Raw genomic sequence first — 26,175 nt, 5'->3', positions numbered from 1 at the left:
CTTCACCTTACAGATCTTTCTTTTCATTTCTTGTAGAGGAACAAGTTACACAATTATTGAAAAAAAATAATAGCGCGTATTGTTTTTTTGTCTCGGAGCAGATATTCAAATCAGACATGAGACTTCCTGTTAGGTCATCAGGTTAATACTTTATTTGTTTGATTGTAGCGAGGAGAAAGAGCGGGAAAGAGGTGAACAAGAGGAAAGTGTTAAAGAAACAAACAAGGGACTTCTGGGAGAGCTGTGGCTACAAGCCTTTGTGTCAAATCCAGACAAAGTTTTCAGGCAACATTAAAACATTTCATATATTTGAAGAAGAAACAAAAACAATAACGTATTTGTGGACTCTAAAAACTATGGCACAGTATTTACCTAAACATACACAATACCAAACAGTTTAGCCACACCCCTAGAACTATGACCAGCTTCATAGCACATTAAGCCACAACTTTTCTCCCGGTCATTTGCCATTTTGATAAATTCACCCATGTATCATTTCCATTTCTTAAGCCAGAAAAAAGGCACCCTGTCTGAAATCTGGAAGATCCAAACCATTTGAATACAGCTACGTTTAAATATACTGAAGCGGAGGCACAATTCATTTGAACTTACTCGACATAATGTAAATATGTATATCGTCACCAGAATTCACTCTGTCTATTTGCAGGCGTTTGGGTCAGTGATTAATCACCACGATGGCAAAAAATATGTGAGAAGAATTATTTTTTAAACGAAACACAAAAACATGTCCATCTAGTGAAATGGCCTCGATGGGTACAGTATGGTGAGTCTCTACAGCTGGGTAGGGAAGAGGGTGGGCTCGAAGAAAACCACTGAAAAAAAAACTCAGGCTGTCCATATACAGTACCTCGAGGGATATGCTGCTAAGAGGCAGATGCTTTTCGGTCCCCCCCCCATACAGACACACATACCAGTGGAGGCTGCTGAGGGCAGGACGGCTCATAACAATGGCTGGAAAGGAGCTATTGGCATGGCTTTAAACACATGGAGCCCACGTGCTCGATGTATTTGATAGCATTCCATTTCTTCTGCACCAGCTGTTTCCACGAGCCTGTCCTCCCCAATTAAGGTGCCACCAACCTCCTGCGCTACATACAGACACACGCTTAGAGAGACACACACACACACAGAGAAATACACACAGAAGGCTTGTAACCACAACCAAGTCGAGGCCGAGAGCCCCTGCAGTCGGTGTTTCTGTCCTCCTGCCCGAAACGAACAGTGCAGCGGTTTCGTCACACACAGACACCATATACACACTCCAAAAAAAGGCTGTGTAAAGTGTGCACGTTTGGGGAGGAACGGGGATAATTGGACAGCTCCCATACGGATTGTGAGAAATAAACGTGGTTAGCTGCTCTGTTTTTAATGGGGTTATACTGCAGAACAAATAGAAAACCAAGACAAAACAGAGATGGTGAGCTGAGATAGTGGGGGGACGGGGACGATAGAGGATGAGGAGCCACGGGAAGGAAAACGTGACAGATTTTGGATATCGAGAATAATACAAAACGGTTATGAAGAGAGTGTTGCTCATGCTTTTGTGGATACAGAACCTAAGTTTCTTGACATGTTCCTAGGACTACTGTAAATACGCATACCAGACTTCATAACGGCAACTCCACGCGTTATTTTTCGAAGTCGGAAAAAACTGAACCCCATCGAACTTTATGCACCTAACCTCTTGACTAAAATGACATTCATATTCATAAGTGTACTCAAAACCCCTTTCATTTGCTGAAGCCACTTCTGTCACGCTAGCAAAAGGTGATATAAAAGTCAAACAAGACAAACACATGTAAATGTAACGTACAAGAGAAAGACAAGACAGAATAAGTCCCACACGACATCTGGGGAAACTCCGAGCCGCACAACGGATGCTGCTAAGCCCGGCCCTACAACACCGGCTCTAAGAGGCCGGTGACGTCACCCTTCTCTTCTCTGCCCCAGAAGAGAGGAGCTATTGGGACACGAAAAGCTGTTTTACACAAGCGGGCCCCACTGTGGCGCCATCAGACTCCATTTCCGTTGTCCTTTTCTATGCCCTTTCAGTAAAGAGGGGTCATTTTGATTTGACCCCGGAAGCTCCGTCGAGGGTACTGACCTAGGTGCGCCTGGCCTCTGTGGTTCTCTTTTAAATCTCCCTCGCTCGCTCTTTCCAGATATTACAGGAATTGCCCTGCCCTGATTCCACCCCTTTTGTGTTTTTCCTTCTACACTCCCCCGCTCTTCGAACCGGCCTAGTAAACGGACTGTGTCTTTGTTGGACACCAGGAGGCATCAGGGGGAGGAAAAGGGCCACCGGAGATTAAAAGATCAACCTATTTCTTATGTTGTTTTTTTTCAAACCTTGGAAGAGATGAGATGAGTACAAGGAGAACAGGAGGTGCGTGGTCTACACTAACCTGTGTTTCTCACCCAGTGGTCAGCTACAGCTAAAGTACATTTACAGATCAGCTACAAGACTTGTCAAGTCTTCCACCCCCCCACCCCTTTTATAGGAACATTTTGCAGTTGTTTTGCGCAAGGTAAACCCTAACATGAACCCCTAAGCAGACTCATCTGGCCACTATAGTAACATAAGCCCACAAGTTCTGCCATTTGTCTCAAGTACAGACTCTACTCCATCCATACGGTTAGCTAGCATTGCTACTTTGGGAACTGGAAACAGAATAATTCCTTCTACTGAACTATGCACGGACCTATAAAAGGGCTAGTCTCGTGTTGGAATGCTGTTAACACCACAGAACCCCCGTGGAATGATCAGCGCTCAGATGGCAGACTGCAGCCGTACAGCCGCTCGCATTCAGACACACCAGGCGAACAGAAGCCAACCCCAGCGTGCCCAACTGAATAACTCCTACATACAGGTCACGCACAGCTCCCACAAACACCCGGAGCACACGTTCACATGAGCAATCACACGCCACACACTCATTTGATGCCATTTCAAGCTGATCCCTTTCCCTCCCTAAAAAGCGTCCCCCTAGAGAGGTGTATTCGTGATCAGCATTATGCAGTCACTGTAAAGGAAAGCAGAGGGAAACATTTTCACACCCTGTTATTATTATTATTGTTATTATTATAGATATCATAACGAGTCGGAGAAGACAATTATCCAAGCGCTAGTGCAGAACTAGTACGACAGAAGACATGAGAACAGAAGCCAGAGGAAAGGAGAGGAGGATATCCGCCTGTAATGATGAAATGTGTCCCTTCTTTCCTCACTCATCCTCCTCCCATTCATCCTCTCTGCCGATTCAACGCCGAGGCTCTGACTGCTACTTCACAAAAGAGAGGCCGGGGACTGTGCAAGTGGACTCAGTAACCATAAGGAGACGACTCCACCCCTTCTTCCAACCACAGGCCTGGTCATCCACTTTTAAAATACAATAAAAGGGTCACTTCTCTCTACAACCTCTACGGCTTGCCGCCGCTGCTGCTGTCCCGCTGCTTTCTACTGCTGCCGCCACCGCTGTTGTAGAGGCTGGGGTTGGCCACTAGGTGGTGTGGCAACATGCCAGTGTAGGGACCAGCTGCAGCAGCGTAGTTGAAGAGGGCGGGTAGGAAGGGCAGCGGCGCCACCTTGTCGTCCCCAGGGGCCATCATGTTCAGAGCCATGGGCAGGGAGGCCAGGTTGTAGGGGTAGGCCAGCAGCTGCGGCCCGTAGAGCAGATGGTACGGGTCGGGGTAGAAGGGCAGTTTGGCTAGGTCCCCGGTAGGCATCATCTTCCCCAACGACCCGAAGGCAAGAGGCCCGGTTGGGTAAGACATGAGCAGGTTGTCCTCCTGCTTCTTGCCAGAGCAGTAGCCGCTCTGGACGATGAGGGGCAGGGGGTAGTCCTGCATGGGGTATCCCCTGGCAGTGACTTCCCCTCTGTGAGGGTCTCTGGATGGCGCTGGGGAGTGGTCCTGGGGCTCTGCCTCGGATGGTGGGGGGACCCGTGGGAGCAGTAGGGCGTGGGCCGAGGGGCGGTCGATGCCACCGACTGACCCAGTGGACAACTGAAGCCTCTCGGGGCCCCGTGTGCCACACATGGACTGGGAAACTTGGCGGTTGGCCTGCATCAGCAGGTCCATGGCAGTGGGGGAGAGGCATGGGGACACGGTGGGCCGCCTCTGCAAGGGACGGTTGTTAATAGTGGTTTGAATGGATGTGTGTATAGGGGACGGTGCGGGACTAATTGGCTCCTCTTTGGGTACCAGGAGGATCACCTCCTTGTCTCTGAGCTGCTCCTGTGGGGGTTGAGATGCCCCCCTAGTCTGCTGAACCCTCTCCATCTCCCTTTCTCTCCGCCTCTCCCTTTCTAGCACTCTGTCCATATTCCTCTCCCTCTGCCTCCCCCTTTCCAGCTCTCTGTCCATATCCCTTTCCCTTTCTCTCTGCCTCCCCCTTTCCAGCTCTCTCTCCATATCCCTCTCCCATTCTCTCTGCCTTTCCCTCTCCACCTCCCTGGCTAGGATTGAGGACATGGTCAGGTCTTGTGCTTGGTTGGGACTGGGGCTCCTGGACAAGGGCAGGACCCTGACATCTTGGGCCACTGGTGAGTCCTTAAAACCAGCATGATGGAGGAGGCCCATCCCACATCCCTGCCTCAGTCCTTTCTCCACAATATCTCCCTCCCGCTTCACGCCACAGACCCCTCGGAGGGGCACTGTTGTCATAGCAACGGACGGAGGAGCAGCAGTGTGGTTGATTCTCATCTGCGAGGTCAGGTGCATGTTCAGAAAAGCGGTGGGTGGTCCCGTGACAGGTGCAGGGCTGGTCCTCCTGTGACTCTGCCCCTCCAGACTCCTCTTCCTGGGGGTCCGGTAGTCCAGACATTCAGCTCCACTGCTCATGACCAGCACACCCTGGAGGGGCGAGGTGCAGGAGGAGGGAGAGGATGTGGGCCTGTTAGAATCGGGGATATCGGCCATGGGGATCTCTGAAGGGGGCTGAGTAATCAGTGGACCGGGCTCTTGGTCAGGAACAGGAGTGGCGAGTTCATTGAGTTCAGGGCTGCTGCACAGTGTTGGAATATGGTGCTCTGCTTTCACTTTGCTAGGCTTGCTCGCGCACTGCTGTGACTCTATGCCCTCGCTGCTATGCTGTGGTTCTGGGACAGGGTAGCTGATAGCTGGGACAGACTGAACAACGGGAACATGGCCACTCATGGTGTCGAGGTCTTTGCTAGTCTCTGCTGCTGCTTTTGGCTCTGGCTGGGTCTCCTCCTTTTCTCTCTCTGGGGAGCTGCTTAACTCGTGGCGCCTCACGTGGCGGTTTAGCGCCGAGGATGTCTTGCATACCTTATGGCACTGCGAACAGGTGTGTCTCGCCAACGACCTCCTGCTTAGGCGACTTGGACTTCCCTTCCCTAGTATAACCCTCTCTCTCGCCCGGTCTACCTCTGCCAGCTTAGTCTCCCTCTCCACGCCCTCATCTCTGGACTGAGGTCCCGCTCGGGGTGGCACGGACAGGGGGTCGGGGGCTTTGGGGTGCCGAGTTCTCTGGTGATCCTCCAGCTGGTCCCTGGAAGGGAAAGGGGCCCTACAAAGGAGGCACACAAACTCCAGCAGGTGGCTGAGCTCGTGTTTATCCCGCTTCCTGGAGCTGGAGAACCAGCGGCCACACGTATCGCACTCCGACGCGCTCCCATCGGACCAGGGCTGGCGTTTTGTGTCCATAGGGGAGACTGAGGTAGCCAGAGGGGGTTGGGGGGAAGCCAGGGGAGGATCAGTGGTCTTAAGGTGGGCCTCCTGGATTTCTTCCTCCCCCTCTTTGTCTTTCGAAGGTATAGGGGAAATACTGAGGGATTCAGGTACCTCTCCCTTCTCTTGCTCTATGTGACCTTCCACCTCCCCCTCCACCTCATCCATCGTTCCATCCTCCTCGTCTTGCTCCCCTGCCTCCTTATTTACATGGTCCATGATTCCCTCGGCCCGCTTCATAAGCCGGAGGGAGCGTTTGTAGTGCAGTTTGGCCTGCCAGTTCTTTGCTTTGTGGACGTGCGGGGCCTTCCTCTTGGGTTTGTAGGAGTAGTAGGGCCTCCAGAGGTTGTCCTCATCGTCCTCACTCTCCCCCTGCTTGCGCACCTCCTGGCGGAAGTAGTACTCTCTGACCTTGCCCGGGGCTATGGGACTTTTCTTCCTGCTCTCCCCCTCGGCTCCGGTGCTCGAGCTGCGATGGGAGCGGTGTTTGTGGTGATGGTGGTGGTGGTGGTGGTGAGAGTGGCGAGATTCCTTGGTCTCCAGTGGGGAGGAGTATGTCCTTTTGGCTTTGGAAGGAGGGGGGCTCCTGTCCCTCTTGAGGTCCGTCTCGGAGATACTGCGCTTGACCATGGCCTCCTCGCCTATCCGCACCGTGATCTGACACAGCGGCCCGGCTCCTTTGCCCTCTGACGACTGTTTGGCTGAGGAGCCGTCACTCTTGCTGGACTTATGATGGGATCTACCCGTCTCTGATCTCCTCTCCGACTCCTCTGTGGCATCTGAACTGTCCACTAATTTAGCTCTCTTCCTATGGCTCTCCGTACTCTCCCTATGCTTTTTAACAGGCTTTGCACTGCTCTTGGGGAGGAGTGTCTGGCTGTTGCTAGATTCAGGGGAGGGACTGCTCAGGGGGCTTTTCCCACCCCCGGAGTTGACCTGGTTGCTATGGACAATGACGGATGACACTCCTGTGCCGTGCACTATGACTGATGGCTTGGGGTGTCCGTACGTGATCACGGAGGACAAACCCAACTCTGGGCTACCGCTGACCTTGGGAGTTTTAACTCTGTTGCCAACGGATACCTTGGAGATGCTGCCACGACTACCTACCTTCTCGGATGCTGGCTCTCTGTCTGCTACTCTCCCTAGGGCCATGCCTGTTAGGGAAGGGAGCCGGATCTCTCCCTGCTCTAGGGCTACTCCGAGGGGGAAGCTGGCAGGGAACTCTTCAGGGTCTGGCTTCACACCCTTGGGTAGAGAGCCACTGATGAGGCTGCGCAGGTCACCGGGGTCCAGGGAGTCAGGCAGGCTGCAGTCCAGGGGCAGAGGGATGGAAGAGGGGTCGGAAGGGGGCAGCTGCAGGCCATTGGCCAGGGAGTCACTGTAAGTCTTGTAGGGTCTCTTCTGGGAACGCATGGGGAGGAGGCGGTAGAACTTGAGCGCGTTGACCTTCTGCTTGTAGCCGCCGTTAGCCGTCTTCTCGCTGGAGATGAGGCCCGGGCTGATGCCGTGGAAAGCCTTCTGGTGGGTCTTCAGGTTGTAGTACGTGGCGAAGGCCTCCCAGCAGAAGATGCACTGGTAGCGTCGCTCGCCCGTGTGCCACACCTCGTGCTTGGTGCGGTACTCGGCCAGGGCGAACACCTTGTCGCAGAAGTGGCAGGGGTACTTGCGGCGCCATGAGTGCACGTTGGAGTGGCGCTTGAGGCTGGACAGGGTCATGTAGGAGCGCTCGCACACCGAGCAGAAGTAGATGACGTGGCCGTCCACCACCTTGACGAAGTGGTCCTCGTCCCCCACCAGCTCGGACACGTCGCCTTCATGTCGAACCAGGAGACCTCGCCCTTTCTTCCCTTTTCCAGGCTTCATATCTTCCTCGCCTGCCCCCAGAATCTGTCCACCCTCCACCCTAACCTCCCCTTCCTCCAGGGGCTCCTCTTTTGGCAGGATGGGGAGAAGGGGGAGGTTAGAGGGGATAGCCGGGGTCAGAGCGTGCCTGCAGGAGGCCTCGTGTGACTGCAGTCTCTTGTTGTGGATGAAGGCTTTGCCACAGTGCTGGCAGCTGAGGGCCCGGCCGCCACGGTGCAGCCGCATGTGGGCCGTGAGAGACGAGGCGGAGCTGAAGAGGCGGTGGCACACCCCACATATCAGCTCCGCCTTGGGGCCATCTGGGGGGGTGGAGGAGGAGTGAGGAGGAAGAGGGGGTGGGATGAAAGAGGAGGAAGGGTGAGGAAGAGGAGGAAGGTGGAGGGTGGGCGGGTGGAGGTTTGGTCCAACTTGTGGGCTGCCCACCCTCCCTCCTTGTTTTCCTGTTTTCTCCTTTCTCTCTGTGCCCTGCCTCCCCTGGCTCTGATAGGCCACAGCGCTCAGGTTGAACAGGATCTGTGCAGTGTCTGAGGGGGAGGCTGTGCCATTGGTCAGTCTGTGACCCTCCCCTGGGTAACCCACTATAGGCCCATTGGAGGACCTAGGGGTGAACCTGTGGAACTGGGAGTCCAGACCGGCTTTGAAAAGAGGTGGGGGGGATTTGGTGTCCTTTTTGACCAGTGCGGTAAGATCCATGGGAGAGGAAGAAGAGGAATGGGAGGAGGAGGAAGAGCATGGAGAGCTGTCATGTCGGGGCTGTTTAAACGGCCGCCGTTTGTCCGTGGTGGCGCCGGAGGCCAGTTTCCATGACGACCCCTCATTGGACCCCTTGGAGCCCGAGGAGGAGTGTCGGCAGCGAGGGGAGGACATGGCCGAGGAGGAGCGGTGGTTGTGAATTGTGAGGGCGGCGGGCAGGGCGGCACTGAGGGGGAAGCTGAGGGTGATCTTAGCGTTCTCTGGGCCGCATGCCCCGTCCTCCATCATGGCCTCCCCTCCTCGGCCCTGCCTGCTTTTACCCTTCATCTCCCCTGGTTCCTCCTCCTCTTCTTTAACCAGGTGGGTCAAGAAGGGCACCCCGAGGCTGAGGCCCGCCTCTGAGAGAAGCCTTTTCCCCTTGTCGTCCCGGCGGAGGACGTGGGAGGTGTAGATGAAGTCGAGCAGGTTGGACAGCACTCTGGACTGGAGGTGAGGCAGCTCCAGGACTCGCTCAGCCCCCCAGAAGAGGGGGTTGATGACGGGTGTCCAATACCGGATCCAAAGGCGGTGGGGAAGACGTCGACAGCAGCAGCTGGCGGAAGTACTGGCTGCAGGCGGTGCTGGGGGCGACGAGGTTGACGTCACAGAAGAGGGTGGGCCCGGCGGCCAGGTGCTGCTTGTTCAGGCGCAGCAGGAAGAGGCTCGCGTGGAGAGGGTCGCACACCTCCGGCTGAGGCACCATGACCAGCCCTCAAAACCTGAGAAACGACAAGAGATGAGTGTTACAGCTAGAATGGATCCCTTGCAGGCATTTTATTTTGTAAAACGCTGTAGATAACCGCTACATTTGAATGTATAACACCAGAAAAACTAGATTCTCCTTCAAATATTCCGCCACGCAAAAAAAATATATACTAGAAGTAGCATGAGAAACGCAATAAAACATCAAAACACAAATGTTGAATGCGCCGAGCTGTCTGTTTGAACTACTTAGCAAACAGCTTGGACACCCATGCATATCCCACAAGACATGCCACCAGAGGTCTCTTCACAGGCCCCAAGTCCAGAACAGACTATGGGAGGCGCACAGTACTACATAGAGCCATGACTACCTACATGGAACTCTATTCCACATCAAGTAACTGATGCAAGCAGTAAAATTAGATTTAAAAAACAGATAAAAACACTTTATGGAACTATGGGGACTGTGAAGCAACACACACAGGCACAGACACATGCGCGCACACACACAGACGGATTCAGTACTGAAGATATGTGGTAGTGGTGGAGTAGGGGCCTGAGGGCACACAGTGTGTTGTGAATTTATTCATTTAAAAATTGTATAAGCTACACTTAATTTTGCTGGACCCTGGGAAGAGTAGATGCTGCCTTAGCAGCAGCTAATGGGGATCCATAATAAATACAAATACACGTTTAAAAAAGGGAATGGTGAGAGGAGGGAAAGAGAACTAGAGGGAGGACTGTGGCAGTGCTGGTTTAGATTTCAGCACGCAGAGACGGGAAAAGCATTCCAAGGATCCATCTCGGCTGTACCACAACATTCCCGTCGTCTAATTGGAAGGCATTCAGATTTAATCAAGAATCCCCGAAATAGAGTGTTGACTTACATCCCATAGCCCTGCTAACTTAAAATAGGTTCCCATTTGGTGGGGGTAAAGGGGGGTGATTCCCATCACAGCCTACTGGCCCATTCCTGGCAGTGGTCAGAATTTGCTGGCCGTGACTCTAACCATTATTTGTGAAGGCAGAGGGAGAGGAGGGGAAAGCGGGAGCCAGGGAGGGTAGGGGTGGGGTGGGGGGGGGGGGTTGTGAAGTTTTTTTCTTCCGCCCACTGCATCCGGTTCTGTCGCAGTTAAGCTCGAGAAGACGAGCAACGGTCGACGGGGCGCTTCCCATTTCAATTCTAATTTGAACGCCGATTGCGGAGGATCCACTCGCCTGCTATCTATTCATATTCAGCTCGCAGATTCGCAACAGGCAATTATTTTGTTATTACATATTTAGCACGGGCCGTTCTATGGACTCTACAGATTGGGGAAGACGGCTGTTGAGGCCTAATGGTGCGGCAAGAAGAAAAACCCTCAGTCATGCTTTTCTGCCTGCGTTTTCAAGCAGCAGGGCAGGCAGGCAGGCCTCTGTAAAATTCCACAGGCAGCCCTGAACAGGCAGGAACTAGGTCAGCACTGTTATTGCAGAGGGAAGAGGAGGGAGAGAGAGAGAGCACGAAGGGGAGAGAGAAAAAGGGCCAGGCTGGAAACAGAAACACAGAAACGCACAGCACATACACAGCAGTACAGACAGGCAGACAAACACAGACACACCCCCATGGGCACAAATGCACACAACCATACATACAGGCACCGGCAAGCACACTCACGGCCACAAAAACAAACAACTGATGGTCGCGGATGGCCTTGCTTAGAAAAACGCATGCAAAACAATGGGGTGAAGCAGGGGAGTAACAGAGAGTCTGTATAGGTGGAATGAACTGAATTACAGGACAGAATAAGCAGAGCTTTGAAAGTGGATTAAAAGAAGAAAAAAAAAGAAACAAACTGAGAAAAAAAAATGCAGGAGAGGGTCACACCACGCGCACACTAAAATCGGTTCACATGAAACGCAACGAAACACAGACAGGTGAAGTCGCACAGCTACACACCATTGCTCTCTATTTACCCAGCAACACTGACGAGCACGGTGACTACGTGGATTAGCAGGAAGTGTGCACATAGCTAAACGGAGATACCTGGATGTTTACTGTGCAGTGTGCTGTGATAAAGCATTGTCATGCAGGAAACCCCTGATATTAGACACCAGCTACTCACAGGCCAACACAGCGTGAAACGACATGAGGACTAAAGACGTCACGGTGTCATCTGGTGCGCCGCGAAGGGAAAATTAATCTGCCGCCCCCCCTCGCTCTCGCTCTCTTTCTTCATCTCGCTGTGACGCACACAACTGCATCGCCACAACCAGGGCCTTGAACAACAAACTGGCCATGCGTGACATGGGGGGCTTCGCACACACAGGAGTACACACCCTCCCCCCACACACACACACGCAAGCAAGCGTCTGACCCCCAGAGTGCCAAGGACCCAGCCTCGCCCCCTAAAAAATAACGTGCCCTTTCTGAAGGATGGTGATCCACTCAAACAAACACGTTCGCTGAAGGAATGTGTCTGTCTGCGCTCGCCGGTCTGCGGAAAAAAAACAGAACCACAAAAAAATAAATGAACGAACGTGCAGGTACACTTGTTGTGGGACGAATGACTCACTTACAATTAGGTAGAAGAACATTAGCCAGAATCACATCAGCGACAGGAAGTTGGTAAAAGAAAACCTTTAATGCTACACTCCAGGGTTACAATGACCACGTTACTATTAAAGTAACTGGAGTCCTAATCGGTTAGTACGCCATGGCTCCGACCCCATCTCCTTCATGTGTAGAGCCAAGCCATAGATTAGTTACTGCAAGAGACTGTTGGGTGGCTTTCAGCTAGCATGCAGAGGAGAAATGTGTGTGTGTGTGTGTGTGTGGGGCGGGGGTTCACGCTGGAGTGGGAGTTAGTTTGCCTGTTCCGCACCGTTAGCGAGTGGAGTGGGGTTGTGGAAATAGGAAGGTGTCGGTTGGGCTCTCCCTAGTGTGGAACGGCCAGTCAGGGGGGCACCAGTTGGGCTGTGAAAAGGAGACAGAGACTGAACTCTCCACAAACCCCCCCAACCCAGAAAACATGGTGGAGCCAACCAGACGGGGCAGAGGGAGTAGAAGGAGGCGGAGAAGAGGAGCAGAGGGTGGACGTGTCAACATCCCCCCCCCCCAATCACTCAGCGTAAACTGTAGTATCTCAACGATTTTACATGCCACTCCACACACCAGCTAACCTGCCCCGGGTTAAAACACCACCCTCGCCATGGCCTGTTAGCTCCCAACCCAGCACGTAATTCCTGGAATTCTGCCCCATAATTGAATCATGGGAACCATTAAGGAGGAGAAGGGGATGCCCCCCCCCCCAAAAAAGTACCTTGAGTCGTAAGAGTGGAAACACTACACCAATTACCTTTGAGGTAATTTCCCTCAAATAATTTTTCAATTTTGCACACAGTCCCTCTTAAGACACCCACACACACACACACACACACACACACACACACACACACACACACACACACAACGCATGTCTGTTAGTCATGTACAGCGTAAAAAGGCTCAGGATTGTTGGAGACGTAAGCAGCTACCAGACACTAAATCGCCATTGATAGCACAAGGCCACGTGAATGAGGGGACAACATGGAACGCTGCTCCAACGTCCCCAGAGGGCTGCTGCTGTGGCCGTAGCACCGTTGCTACAACACAGTACAACACCGTCCGACCCAGAGTGCATCACCCGGCAAGAGGCCAAATCACGACTTCGTAGACACTCGCTTTCTGCTTAAAAATATCTCCCATCAACGAGAGATTTATGCCAAATGTTGCAATCTCAGTTTCAAAAATTGGACAATTGGAATGGCTTAAGCGGGAATTGCACGTAAATACAGCAGTGGCAGGTTAATCAAGTCTTCCAGTGGAGACCAGTGGCAGGTTAATCAAGTCTTCCAGTGGAGACCAGTGGCAGGTTAATCAAGTCTTCCAGTGGAGACCAGTGGCAGGTTAATCAAGTCTTCCAGTGGAGACCAGTGGCAGGTTAATCAAGTCTTCCAGTGGAGACCAGTGGCAGGTTAATCAAGTCTTCCAGTGGAGACCAGTGGCAGAGAGCCTAGACAATATACAAACAAGAAAACCTGTACCTGAAAACCAACAGCTGCAACGAAGCAACAAGGCCCCGATAGATAACTCATGACCCCTAAAGCCTGGTGGTATTGTAAGTCACATTTCCCATACAGTGAAGCCAGAGGCTTGGCATGGCAGACATGGTGACCCATGGGGAAATATTTGACAGAGAGACCCTTTATTGTTTGTTTAAACAAAAAAAGGAGGGTTTGGTTAGTTAAGGAAACAGCGATAGGGCTCTGATGTCAAAATGCCCTCCAAGGTTTAGCAAGAACCACCTCCCGCTTCCAAAATAACCTGGCAATAAGGAGGATATTATGACACACCAAAGAACCAGGGAACAAGAGAGACGAGAACAGCATAATCCCGGCACTAGATTATATATCAGAGACATGTTCAAGTTGATTCCCCAACTCTCTGTGTCCTTTTGGGAGTTTAGTTCATGGAGGAAGATCGTCCGACCGGTCACAGTGAGAAAGGGTTCCCCTAAAATACAAAGGACCATGTCATGTCAATGTCCATCGCCTTGATCAGACGAGCGTCAGTTTAGACCCGTTGATCTGGACTGATTCACGCGGATGCAAAAGACGCAGAGAAATGTGAAGTTTCATCACAATCCCTGAACGAGTCATCGCTCCTGAAAAAGAACTGCGTGGTGCGCCAGCGAGACAGGGGAGGATGAGGGAGACGAGGCCTCTTATTGGCGCCACACAGTACACACACACAGGCACACACACACACACACACACACACAGTGCACAGGCACACACACTTAATAAAATCTTCCATTTCTCCTGACATACAAAAAACAACAACAACCCCGGCGATGGAGAGACTAAAAAAAACAGGCAGAGAGAGAAAAAAAAGAGAAGAGAGCAACATGTCAGCCTCTCACTGCTAGGCAAGCACACAACGAGACAACGTACCTCGGGAAACCTCCTGCTGCACCTCTGCTGTGATGTGTTCTCCCTCTCCCCTCTCTCTCTTGCTCGCTCTCTCGGGCTCTCTCTCCCTCGGTCTGTGTGAGCGCGCCGCTGTGTGTGCGCGCGCACGCGCGCGTCTGCGAGAGACGGGGCACACACAGGCAGCAGTGTGTAAAGAAAAGAGGGCAGGAGCGACTCTCGCACTCTGGCTCCCGCTCTCCCTTGCCTTCTCTCTCTCCCTCGCCTGCTCCGCTCGCTCGCTCACTCACTTCAGTTTTGCCTCTGACACATGATTCTCAGTGTTTTTGCCTATTTTTTTTTCAGCAAGTGAATTTTTTTCACCCCCCCATCTCTTCTATTCTCTCTCCACCTCCTCCCCCACCCCCTCTGAATCCAATCCTCTTTTTATTTGGAACTGTTGTTCTCCAGCCACACACACGTGCACACACAAACACGCACACTACTTTATATACACAAAGCCTGGCGAGATAGGGAGAGAGAGGGAGAGCAAGGCAGAGGACGCCATTTAAGCAGTTTGTTACGAGCACTGCCAGTCCCCAAAATGGCTGAAAACAAACAGGACCAATGCCACAAAAAAACAAAAAACCTGGGAACTAGGATAGAGAGAATGGGGGGGGTACAGACAACAGTCTGATGGCCGATGGAAGTACTCTTAACTGAAGAAAGGAAGAAGGCAAAGATCAAAGAAAGAGAGATTAGGGCAGGGACACACTGCCCTCTATTTTTATTGCCTCTTAAAAGGTTTCAGGTTTATGGGGAGCGAGCGATGGCGACAAAAATCAGGTGTGTGTTTCGGGTTCACTGCGAGTGTGTGTGTATGACCCTAAGGCCAACTCTACCCTGCTGTACGACTGATTGATTGATTGACAGTCAACAGAAACCTGCGTGGCCTTGCCGTGTTTGTTGATGTCAAAAAGATCCGTTAACTTACCTAGCAAAATAAAGAAATCATTTACTAGGATCCAAATGGAAGAAAACAGACTGAATCGGAGACTTCCTTGACTTCTTCCACATTTTGCTGTTTCATCCTGAATTTTAAAATAGTTTCATTTAGATTTTTGGGAGACTGGCCAAAACAATACCTCATAATTCCAAAGGGGAATGATAATATATAATTAAATAATATATCGCAGATGCTTTTATCCAAAGCGCCATAGTCATGCTTGCATACATTTTTTTTTTGAAGTAAGGGTAGTCCCGGGGATTGAACCCACAATTATTTTTTTTAACCTTTATTTAACTAGGCAAGTCAGTTAAGAACAAATTCTTATTTTCAATGACGGCCTAGGAACAGTGCCTTGTTCAGGGGGATTCTGCCTTGTCAGCATGGGGATTCGATCTTGCAACCTTTCGGTTACTAGTCCAACGCTCTAACCACTAGGCTACCTGCCGCCCCACTATCTTGGCGTTGCAAGCATAGTGCTCTACTAACTAAGCTACAGAGGCCCAGAGAATTATGATGTCATTGTATATATAATTTTTTTTTTTTTTTTTTACAAACGAATCAAAAATGAAAAGCTGAAATGTCTTGAGTCAATAAGTATTCAATAAGTATTCCCTTTGTTATGGAAAGCCTAAATAAGTTCAGGAGGAAATATTTGCTTAACAAGTCACATAAGTTGCATGGACTCACTGTGTGCAATAACAGGTTAACATGATTTTTAAATAACTACAGCGCTCTAGTCATAGACTGTTCTGTCTTCTACCGCATGGCAAGTGGTACCGGAGCACCAAGCCTAGGTCCAAAAGTCTTAACAGCTTCTACCCCCAAGACTCTTGAACAGCTAATCAAAGGGCTACCCAGACCCCTCTTTTACTCTGCTGCTACTCTCTGTTTATTATCTATGCATAGTCACTTTAACTCTACCTACATGTACATATTACCTCAACTAACCGGTGCCCCCGCACATCGACTCTGTATCGGTACCCCCTGTAATACAACCTCGCTACTGCTATTTTACGACGGCTGTTTAATTATTTGTTACTTTTATTTTCTACTTAACACTTGTTTTATTTACTTTTCTTAAAACATTGTTAGTTAAAATCTTACAATTATCTGTAAGGTCCCTCAGTTGAGCAGTGAATTTCAAACACAGATTCAACCACAAAGACCAGGGAGGTTTCCAATGGCTAGCAAAGAAGGGTACCTATTGGTAGATGGGTAAAAAATAAATATTCTAATAATAATATCCCTTTGAGCTAGGTGAAGTTATTAATTGCCCTTTGGATGTTGTATCAATACACCCAGTCACTACAAAGATACAGGTGTCCTTCCAAACTCAGTTGCCGGAGAGGAAGGAAATCACGAGGCCAATGGCAACTTTAAAATTGTTATAGTTGAATGGCTCTGATAAGGAGAAAACTGAGGATGGATCAACAACATTGTAGTTACTCCACAGTACTAACCTAATTGATGGAGTGAAAAGGAAGCCTGTACAGAATAAAAAAATATTCCAAAACATGCATCCTGTTTATAACAAGGCACTAAAGTAATACCGCAATAGAAATGTGGCAAAGCAATTAATTTTCTGTCCTGAAAACGGTGTTATATTTGGGGCAAACACACAATACATTACTGAGTACCACTCTCCATATTTTCAAGCACAGTGGTGGCTGCATAATGTTATGGGTATGCTTGTAATCGTAAAGGACTGGGAAGTTTTTCAGGATAAAAAAGAAAACGGAATGGAGCTAAGCACAGGCAAAATCCTAAAGGAAAACTTGGTTGTCTGCTTTCCACCAGACAATAACCTAAAACAAGGCCAAATCTACACTGTAGTTGCTTACCAAGAAGACAGTGAATGTTCCTGAGTGGCCGTGTAACAGTTTTGACTTAAATCTGCTTGAAAATATATGGCAAGACGTGAAAATGTTTGTCTAGCAATGATCAACAACCAATTTGACAGAGTCTGCAGAATTTAAGAATAAATGGGCAAATGCTGCACATCCAGGTGTGGAAAGCTCTTTAGAGACTTACCCAGAAAGACTCACAGCTGTAATCGCTGCCAAAGGTGACATGTATTGACGGTGTAAATACTTATCTAATCAATATGTATTTTATTTTTCATAAATTCTAACATTTTGTAAAAAAGTGTCTTCCACTTTGGCATTAGTGGACAAAGATCGTTGACAAAAAAATGACAATTAAATTAATTTGAATCCCACTTTGGGATACTTTCAAAAGCTAATTCTCCAACAAGAACCTATCATTTCCATTGCAAATGTTTTGCTAGTGTGCATTAGTGAATACAACCCAGGGGTGTATTCATTACGCTGATTCTGCTGCAAAACGTTTTGCAACAGAAACCGTTTACTCCAATCGGGAAAACATTCTGCAACAAAAACAAGTTCCTATTTGACAAATTAAGAGAGGTACCTCCTAGTGCGATTACACTTGCATCAATTTGGTTCTTATACGGTAAATGGTTTCCGTTGCAAGACATATTGAATACACCCCCTGACTTAACAAATGTTCTCTCACAACCAAATGGGAACCAGTCAAAAACAACGGGTATCTTATGTTCTGGAAACGTTACTTGTTAGACAGGATAACACCGCTATCTTGGCCCTGACTAACCTCTTACAATTCCACACGAGACAAAAATCAATGGCATTCCACATACCCCACATCTCTAACTACCCCAGACTGCTCTGCTTCTCAACAGGGGGGAGGGGGGGTCAGTAGAAAGAGAGAGGGGCAGGAGAGAGGAGGTGGGGGAGAGAAGAATGTTCAGGACTTTACAGCCATCACACATATCCTACTTCCCCATCCTCTTACACTGCTGACACATGCACAGCAGCAACCCCCCTTGCCACTACTCCCTCCTGTTCCTCCCCCATTGTATACTAGCACACTTGTCTCCATGGGAACGGAGCTGGGATTGGGTGTTGTTGCTGTGACCTCTCTGGCTCTGCAGGAACTTTGTTGCTTTTTATCCCCCTCCCCTCCAATGCACTTTTTCACCAATGGCGCGAGAGAGAAAGAGAGCGAGTGTGTGGGGGACAGAGTTTGAGTGTGCTTGTGACAGGGCACATAAAGCATGTGGCACATAAAGTGTATGTGTGTATGAGAGATGGGGAGTTGGGTAAAATATTGGCCGTTGACAGTCATAACAGTGAGGGTTGTGTGCGCGCACGCTTACGTAACTGGAGTGTGGCCAACCAGTCCCACACGTGTGCAGTGTCCCGTGGCAGAGGCGGCCAGCACCCCCCCCCAACTCTGTATTCAGAGGGAGTCCCGTTGTCCAGCCGTCCCTATTCATGGGCGTTTGCCCAAACGTGATCATAGCTTTTCATGCTGTGCTACCAAGCGACACACACATCTGAATGCGCAACGATGGAAGCGCCAAGGGAACCATCTTGCTGGGAAATCAGAGGCATTATGGAGTGCTACATTCAAAACCATTTACCGTTAATAGGGAAAAGCATCGTTTTAGAAACACTTGACAAACTTCACCCACACACAAGTCTTGAAAGTAAATGTATTGAAAACAGCGTGAGAACAAAGAAATGTTGGGTATTTTGGTTTGCAATCGATAAATAACAAAAATATATTTGCTCTGAATTGTTAAATGGTTGTCGAGTTTGACAGTGAGACTGAAAAATAGGGACCTGAAAACTATTGAATACTTTCAACAGTGTAATTGATTTCAACAGTGAGCGGGCCTCATTCATTCACCTGCGCTTGACAATGTATTAAATAGAATTTGGTCTCATCGGAGTCCTGCTTGAAACCACCACAACCACCACTGGTCCAGATACAGACACCTAAGCGGGTGCTGCTGTATATACAATCATTTAACTTGCAGCCTTGAATTCAAGTTTACTGAAGCCTAGAGAAGGACTATAATCAAAACAAACCCTAGAGAGACTGACCTGCTTAAGTGGTAAGTCCAGAGGTGTTGATCTCAGGTTTAAAGGTCAGGGGTCGTCTTAAAAGGGGAACAGGAAGTGGAGTCGCTCCACAAAGGCGTCAGGTGGGCGGCCATTCGCTCTGGCCTGCAGACAGGAAAACGTTATAAAAAAATTAATTGCGAGACTTGCACATCCACACACACACGCAGAATTGCATACAAGCAAACACACTCCTGTGTGCCACATGCAGACACATATTGGAACTATTAAACACACAAATACATACTCTTGTACAAATGCACATGATTTACTGCGCACATCATGTCTGTCACATGATTAACTGCGTACGCTCGGCAGATGCCCCAAAAGCAGCAGCGTGTCACAGCGGGTGACTGTTGGCGGGTGGATACATTAGAATATCAGATGACGGAAATGGGGTTTTAGCACTAAATGGCTACTAAGTGATTCATATCCCCACGGTGAATGAATATGGCCAGAGCCAGCACGCTTGTGTGATCGCTGAGCAGGCCTTGTGTCTGCGCCAACACAGCCCGTGTTGAGTCACACAACCTGCGCCAGTGAAATCTGGAAAATTAGAGCTGAACAACACTGAATGGAGGTTACTAGAGGATAGTGACTAGCTTTAGTTTAATATGCAACCGAGAGCAGACCTAAAATGCACGCACGCTCGCGTCGAGGGAAAAAGGAAAGGAAATGCTGCCAAAAGAGACTGGATAGGATGGGTGGAAAATCATCTGGGAGGGGTGCCTGATACGGTTTGGGGTGGTGTTGGGGGGGGGGGAGGAGGGAGTTGGTTTTTCCACTGCCAGGGAAAGAACTGCTAAATCAAATTAATTAGCTTCTTCATCTCCAGGCAGCTACTCAGGCATGCTGTAATGGCAAAGAGAGTGGGAGGGAGGGGGAAGTAGGGAGAAAGAGAGTGTACACAAGAGAGAATTTGGTGAAGGGGTGACTAGCCTGTTGTGTAGGTTCAGGATAGCTGGGAGGAGGGTTAGTGGTGAGTGAGGAGGTCATATTACCCAGAGAGGGTTGTTTTACTGGTGTTCAGTGGTGAGTAGGAAGTGGCTCTATGGTGACTGTGTAGCAGGCGTGCCAGTAGCGCTGCACTCCGGGCGTATGATACTTCCTGTTCCTAAGATGGCATTGTTTTTCTGAGTGGTGTCAACATCCCTGCTCTTCCACCATGTCTCTTTAAGAGAGCTATGGCAGAGAGAGCGAGAGAATGGCCGTAAGGGACAGCGGGGAAAAAAAGAGGGAGCGTGGGGGGGGGGGACACGGAGGGTGAGGGGGGAGACAAAATCAAATCATTCCCCAGTGACAAAAAAAACAGGACAAAAAGCACTGATAATAATACCGTTGACGTCGGGAGAGAGGGAAAAGAAAGGGAGCGATAAAGGAAAAGTGAGAAAGAAAGAGAGGCAGATGGTCAGAGGCTTCGGCGCCGTGCCAGGGAAAACACTAGAGGCAGAGCAAAGAAACTAAAAGAGAAAAAGAATTAACAGTGGTGGGGCAAGAGGAGAGCCTGCGGCCAGCATGTGGTAGTCTCTACAGCGCAGTATGAGAGAGGGGGGCAGAGAAGAGAGGGGGAGAATAGTGGTGAGTGGAGGTGGTAAGGGGGAGAGCGAGAGGGCAGAGGACATAAGAGAAAGAGGCAACGGGGGAGGGAGAATTAGGCAGAGGGGAGGAGGTAAGGGAGTGAGGAAGCAAAACAAATAAAAGGGAGGTAAAGAGAATTAGGGAAAGGGCGTGAAGGATAGACAGACCCGAGAGAGGGAGAGATGGCCAGAGCCAGTCCCCTGGGGGAGGATAGTAGGACTCGGTGGTGCTGCTGGGGCCAGACCTGGCCGGCGCCGAGCGGAACCCAGATTAACACTAAACCGATTGCGAAAGGAGGTGGGATCAAGTGTAATTAATTTAGCACCTCAGATAGTTCTGGGAGAGGAAGAGGCTCCCAAAGCCTTCACACAAAGTTGGATAATGTGTGTGAATCTCCTCCAAAAGCTATCTGTGCGTCCTCTGAAAAGTATCTCAGACTTGGACCCGTAAATATCGAAGCGTTTTAGATTATTAGATTAGTTTGCCAAAGAACGCAAACATCCCTAGAAAAATATGCCCACATGAGACAGAGGTTGGTTCTGGAGGGATAGATGGATGATAATAAGGGACGCATAAAAGATGGAGCCACTTGGCAACATCATCAAAACAAACAGTAAAGGGAACAGGACATTCCCTGCGCTCCCACTGGAATGCCTTTCAAGAAAAGTGCTCACTTTGTTCCGTTGATTTTTTTTTTAACAAGCGAGAGCGTGCCTTGTAGCCAACGTCATGATACATTTTATTACGAAACAGCAGGGCCAGTGTATATACACTTAAACTGTAAGGTCTTTTTTTAATTGAGTTGGAAGCTAAACATTTATGCTTGACCACTTGGTCTGTTAGGTACTGATATTATCAGAGTGGGCTGATTTTTTTGGATCATGTAAATCGCAATTGAATCATTGCATATATTGCTTGGTCGTGAATGGAGGGAATTCACGCTTGATTTAGAAACCGCAGTCCCATGTTGTGACCCAGTCAGTCGGCCTACTAACAGAAAACGTGGCTGAGAAATCAGGCACACGCAACAGGACTGATATTTTATGTGTTTATCCAGATTTTAACTCTGTGACCTGATGGAACAACCTTAGCATGGTATACACAAAGCATGGCATCTTGTTTTTATGCGGGATGCTTTATGCGTACCTTTACATTGTGACAGACAAGGATAAACACACAGCAAACCAGATCCACGAATTATAGGCCTGCACTGCAGGTGCATTTGTAGCTGGGACATCAGTGGCCAAGGCGGTGAGAAAAGCCACGTAATCTAGCGCTTTTCATATGTCTCTTACCTTCCGTCGCAGACAGGAAGGATGTTTAAATAAGGGTCCAGAATCTCGTGTCAAAGTGGAGTAACGGCTCCCTCTCTTCTCCCTCTCTCATTTAAGGGGCTGCGTGGTCATTCTGACGTCTGCATTGGTCGTGCAGCATTTACCGTGATATGGTCTCTGCAGAAGTCTGGGCATTTATAATTCTTGCGCTTCGCAGAGCTGTTTTTTTGTTTTTGTTGAGCTGTTGTGAAGGAAGTTGTCAAGGAAGTGAGTTTGTGTTGATACAGGACCTCCCGCCCCCACTTACCGTTAACCAATCATGTCAATGCGTTGCTGTACAGAGCCCTCCGCTTTGTTACATTTGGGAAGCGCACTGCGAGCATGAGTGCTCATTTTGGCCTCTGCCTGCCTCCAGAGGCTTCGCAATTTGCGTCACACCATCCATAAACGTGCCCCCGACCACGTTTTGGATCAAGCATAAATAGGCTCTTACTGTGCTATGGAGAACACGCTAAGCTCCAGGGTTCTCCCTCGCACATTTTATTTAACTAGGCAAATCAGTTAAGAACAAATTATTATTTACACTGACGGCCTACCCCGGTCAAGCCCTCCCCTAACCCGGACGACACTTGGCCAATTGTGCGTCGCCCAATGGATACACCCGATCGGTTGTGACACAGCCCGGAATCGATGCAGTGCCTTAGACCGCTGCGCCACTTGGACGCACCAAATGTAAAGAATGGTCCCACTAAAATGTAAACGTAAGAGGCGTTACGCCATCTTGTGGACTGGCTATGCCATTGTTTTATTTTTACTTTGTCATCATAGAAGGCTATATTTGTTTGCAAGAAATGGAAGTTAAAGGTGTTAAAAAAAAATCTAAAGTGGTCCTCCTGGGCTCCCTCGGCCATACTCCGCAGAACCACCTTGTTAAAAAAAAAAAAAAAATCATAGGGACACCTGCAGCTCCCTCACTTGCTCACACAAAACATGCACTGCCAGGCAAACACTGACATCACCAAACAAGAGCTCCCCCTGAATAAGGGCATCTTTCTCCACATAAACCAAACTCACAAGGACAAAACAGGTACCCTCATGTATGTCACCCATCCCACTGAGAACACTATGCCCCACTCAAAATGTAAAGTGTTAGACACACAAATAACATGTGACGGGAGAGGCATTAAACATGTTATCGCCCATACTCACAGATCAGTCTTCACATGGTAGATTGGTGTGGGCCCTCCTATATGGCTAAAGATCAAATTTGAACTAAGATAGGCCTATATCCAATGACAACCAAAGGCATTAAAATCCATTGACACAGAAATGCTTTATAACCTCCATTCATGAGGGATTGTGCTGATGAATCAACATTAATGTACAGTATATTGACCAGGTAAACAGTTTTGAATGTAGGCAAACTACACATCAAATGATACATATGCTAAGCTGCTGACATACAGCTGTTATTGCTGCCATTTCCCACCATGTCACTTGTCTTGTTGCCAGTAGAGGGGGCTGAGAGCAGATAGGGGACATTTGTGCACTTGAACTGTTGAGCAAAAAAAAGCATGCCATTTGCATTGTAGACCACAAGAGGGAGCCAAAAAGCTGATGGTGCTTTTGTATGACAGCACCATGTAGAGGCCTTTGTTTAACAAACGTTGACTTGTAAATAAACAGACCACAATGATATGGCCAACAGGAATCTCTAATATGTGGATAACATAGATGAAATCAAAAGCAACATCTTAACCCAAGTGCTTGGGAGTAATAAGGATACAGCTGATCTACAACAGCTTCCCAGTGGGAACTTGAGAACTGTGTTCCTCTGTCACAGCTAGAATCTGCCAAAGAAAAGATGAGGGCAAAGAGGCGTGTTGATAATGGCAAAACCCATTCAGTTCCCCAAATACATAAACAGAGTCAAGAAGTAACTTCAATTTCTTTATTACTTTAAACAAGAAAATAGCTACAATCAGTTAATGTCATCCAAACAATAACTATGAGGGGTACATATTAGCAACCACCATTAACACTTAAGGATCTGTAGTTAACAGAGAAGAGCTAAGTCACTTAGAATTGTATTTACGAATTGACATGCAGTTTACAGTTTCCGGGCCTCCCAAGTGGCGCAGCAGTCTAAAGCACTGCATCGCAGTGCAAGAGGCATCACTACAGACCCGGTGTTCGATCCCGGGCTGTATCACAACCGGCCGTGATCGGGAGTCCCATAGGGCGGTGCACAATTGGCCCAGCATCGTCCGGGTTAGGGGAGGGTTTGGCCGTCATTGTAAATAATCATTTGTTCTTAACTGACTTGCCAAGTTAAATAAAAAATAAACAAGTATAGCGCAATGTTATCGTATCTGTAGTACTTTTAAACATACTTTCTCTTCTCTAAAAACCCTGCTACATCCAGGCTACATATTTAATCAAGAACACACCAAAAACGGGTTAAAGCAAAGGGAGAACATTCTCAAATATATTTAGGCGCTTTAGGGTATAAACGGTGTATTTTTTGTTAAAGACCTCTTGGCATTGGGGCAATATACTGTAGCTAGAGTTGTGTAAACAATGTCTACAGTAGCCGTCCGTGGTCCAACTCCAGATCTAACAAGATTATTATATTATGTAACAGGCTAAAGTGAAAACACCTCTGGTGCCTAGTGAAGTAGGCTGCTTGTTGATTAGTCTGGAACTTATAGTTGAAATATAGCCTAACATTTGCAACATCTAGGACAAACCAAATTGGCATGCAAGCTTGTTGACAAGACAGGATAACAAGAAGCTAACTATATGCACTGTGGAAACAGGCAGTTTGTGAAACTGAGAAAATCAAGCACCTTACTTGATTAAACTCAATGTATACATTACCTTACTGGCCAACATTAAGCAATCGAACGTTACACAATCGATTTAACTCTTTTCGAGGCATGCTCAATCCATTCTGGTGAAGGCAAACTTTCAAGTTAGCTGGTACCTAACAAGACTCCATTTTTCTTGCCAACAAGAAGCAAAAGCACCAGTCACAACACCGCCATGTTGAGACGAGGTTCCAACGAATGTACAAAGTTAGCAATTTGGTAACTATTGTTACTAGCAAGCAATACAGACAGGGAAACAAATATTCGTGTAAATGGTCAAGTATCCTATTAAATATTTGTACATATATTGAAGATATTAACAGGAAATGTCATGAGTTGTTATCTGCTCTGACAGTGCCAGACAAAACCATGACCATAGTGTTTTGACCATGTCTACAACTCGGTTAGCTAGCCAACCAGCTAACAGACCACGCAACATGTGGATAAATAACTTTAAGTCAGGTAGTTAACTAAATTATAAAAACGAACATTAAAATGCCACCCTGTATTTCCTATAGATTTACACGCCAAGTTATGCCTTTGAACAACATGGCACAGTGTTTGAGGTTGGCTTGCTAGTTAGCGACCCGGTCTCCCAGGAGTCCCGGTGGCCATTTTTGTTTGCCAACTAAACAACATATTAAAAGCCATCAGATGCGTCTATATTGGCATCGGTGACATTGTAACAAATAAATCAGCGCTAAAATAATATCTAAAACAAGTTGCTAATTTACCATCCTTAGGTAATTACAGTATCCAACTGGCGGGTTTCACAGTTTAGCTCGCTTGCTCCCACAAAGGGGTAACGCTGCTAGCTGGCCGCATCTCCAACAAGCCAACGTTACCTACTAAGTCTTCTTAGGCGATTATCTAACTCTTGAGGATAATAAAACATTAATACTTGACTTAACACCAACCACATGTTAGTTTACTAGTTGATGTTACTAGTTCATAACTATACATTTTTAATTTTGCATGGACTTTTGTTAGCTAACAAGACACTTCTTACCGCCAAAGCCAGGCTGTGTTACTGCGTTAAACGTGGCCTTCCAATCTCGTCCCTAATTCAGACAAATCATCCATTTACATTACAAATTATAGCGACGTTTGCTCTGAAAACGTGTATTTCAAGCTTTTCCGTTTGAATTAAGGTAAAGTATTTCACGGGTATTGTAATTTAACACCGCAGGCTTTCCCCAGACTTTCCCAGTTGAAGTACTGAAAAGAACACTGATCGCTTGATACTGGAGACCGAGGATTTTTGCATAGTCCCGTAAAAACCAAAATGTTGTCATAAAATAACAGTAATTTCGACATATTCTTAAAAAAGGTCGAAAACGAACTACAATAGACTGGTTTTAAATACAAAACAAAGAACAAACTAGTTAAATATGCCTTTGATTCACGAAAGGTCGAGGTAGGCCTCATGCGCAAGCTTCTTTTTCCAGAGTCGTAGCTGATCCAGAGCGAGACGAACGAGACAAGACAGATTTTTTTTAGTTTTGCTTAGAGGGAAAAATTACGAATCGGTCAAATTCGGCAAAGATCGGGAACAA

At 48.2% G+C, this 26,175-nt stretch overlaps 1 protein-coding gene across 4 annotated transcripts; it reads right to left on the bottom strand.

Annotated features, from left to right (window-relative positions):
- Nucleotides 1–129: 129 nt before the first annotated feature.
- zbtb4 (zinc finger and BTB domain containing 4) lies at nt 130–26,124 on the bottom strand. Of its 4 annotated transcripts, XM_024434845.2 has the most exons (6): nt 25,629–26,124; nt 23,536–23,599; nt 21,771–21,990; nt 18,880–19,002; nt 13,987–14,120; nt 130–9,029 (listed from the first exon to the last, which is right to left on the bottom strand). In XM_024434845.2, exon 6 carries the CDS (start codon nt 8,596–8,598, stop codon nt 3,442–3,444), a length of 5,157 nt encoding a protein of 1,718 aa, XP_024290613.1. In that variant the 5' UTR covers nt 8,599–9,029; nt 13,987–14,120; nt 18,880–19,002; nt 21,771–21,990; nt 23,536–23,599; nt 25,629–26,124; the 3' UTR covers nt 130–3,441. The 4 variants fall into 4 exon arrangements, with proteins under 4 accessions (XP_024290613.1, XP_024290615.1, XP_042184382.1 ...); XM_024434847.2 differs by lacking the exons at nt 21,771–21,990; nt 23,536–23,599; XM_042328448.1 differs by lacking the exons at nt 13,987–14,120; nt 23,536–23,599; nt 25,629–26,124 and having other exon boundaries at nt 21,771–22,343.
- Nucleotides 26,125–26,175: the final 51 nt, after the last annotated feature.

The sequence above is a fragment of the Oncorhynchus tshawytscha genome, linkage group LG10, assembly GCF_018296145.1.
Source record: "Oncorhynchus tshawytscha isolate Ot180627B linkage group LG10, Otsh_v2.0, whole genome shotgun sequence".
NCBI lineage: Eukaryota > Metazoa > Chordata > Actinopteri > Salmoniformes > Salmonidae > Oncorhynchus > Oncorhynchus tshawytscha.
The sequence above is the reverse complement of the archived record's forward strand: the minus strand, read 5'-3'. Positions and strand labels throughout refer to the sequence as shown.

What these genes read in the sequence shown, in the direction of transcription:
- zbtb4 (XM_024434845.2), bottom strand. Translation starts at nt 8,598, where the DNA reads ATGAAGGGTAAAAGCAGGCAGGGCCGAGGAGGGGAGGCCATGATGGAG.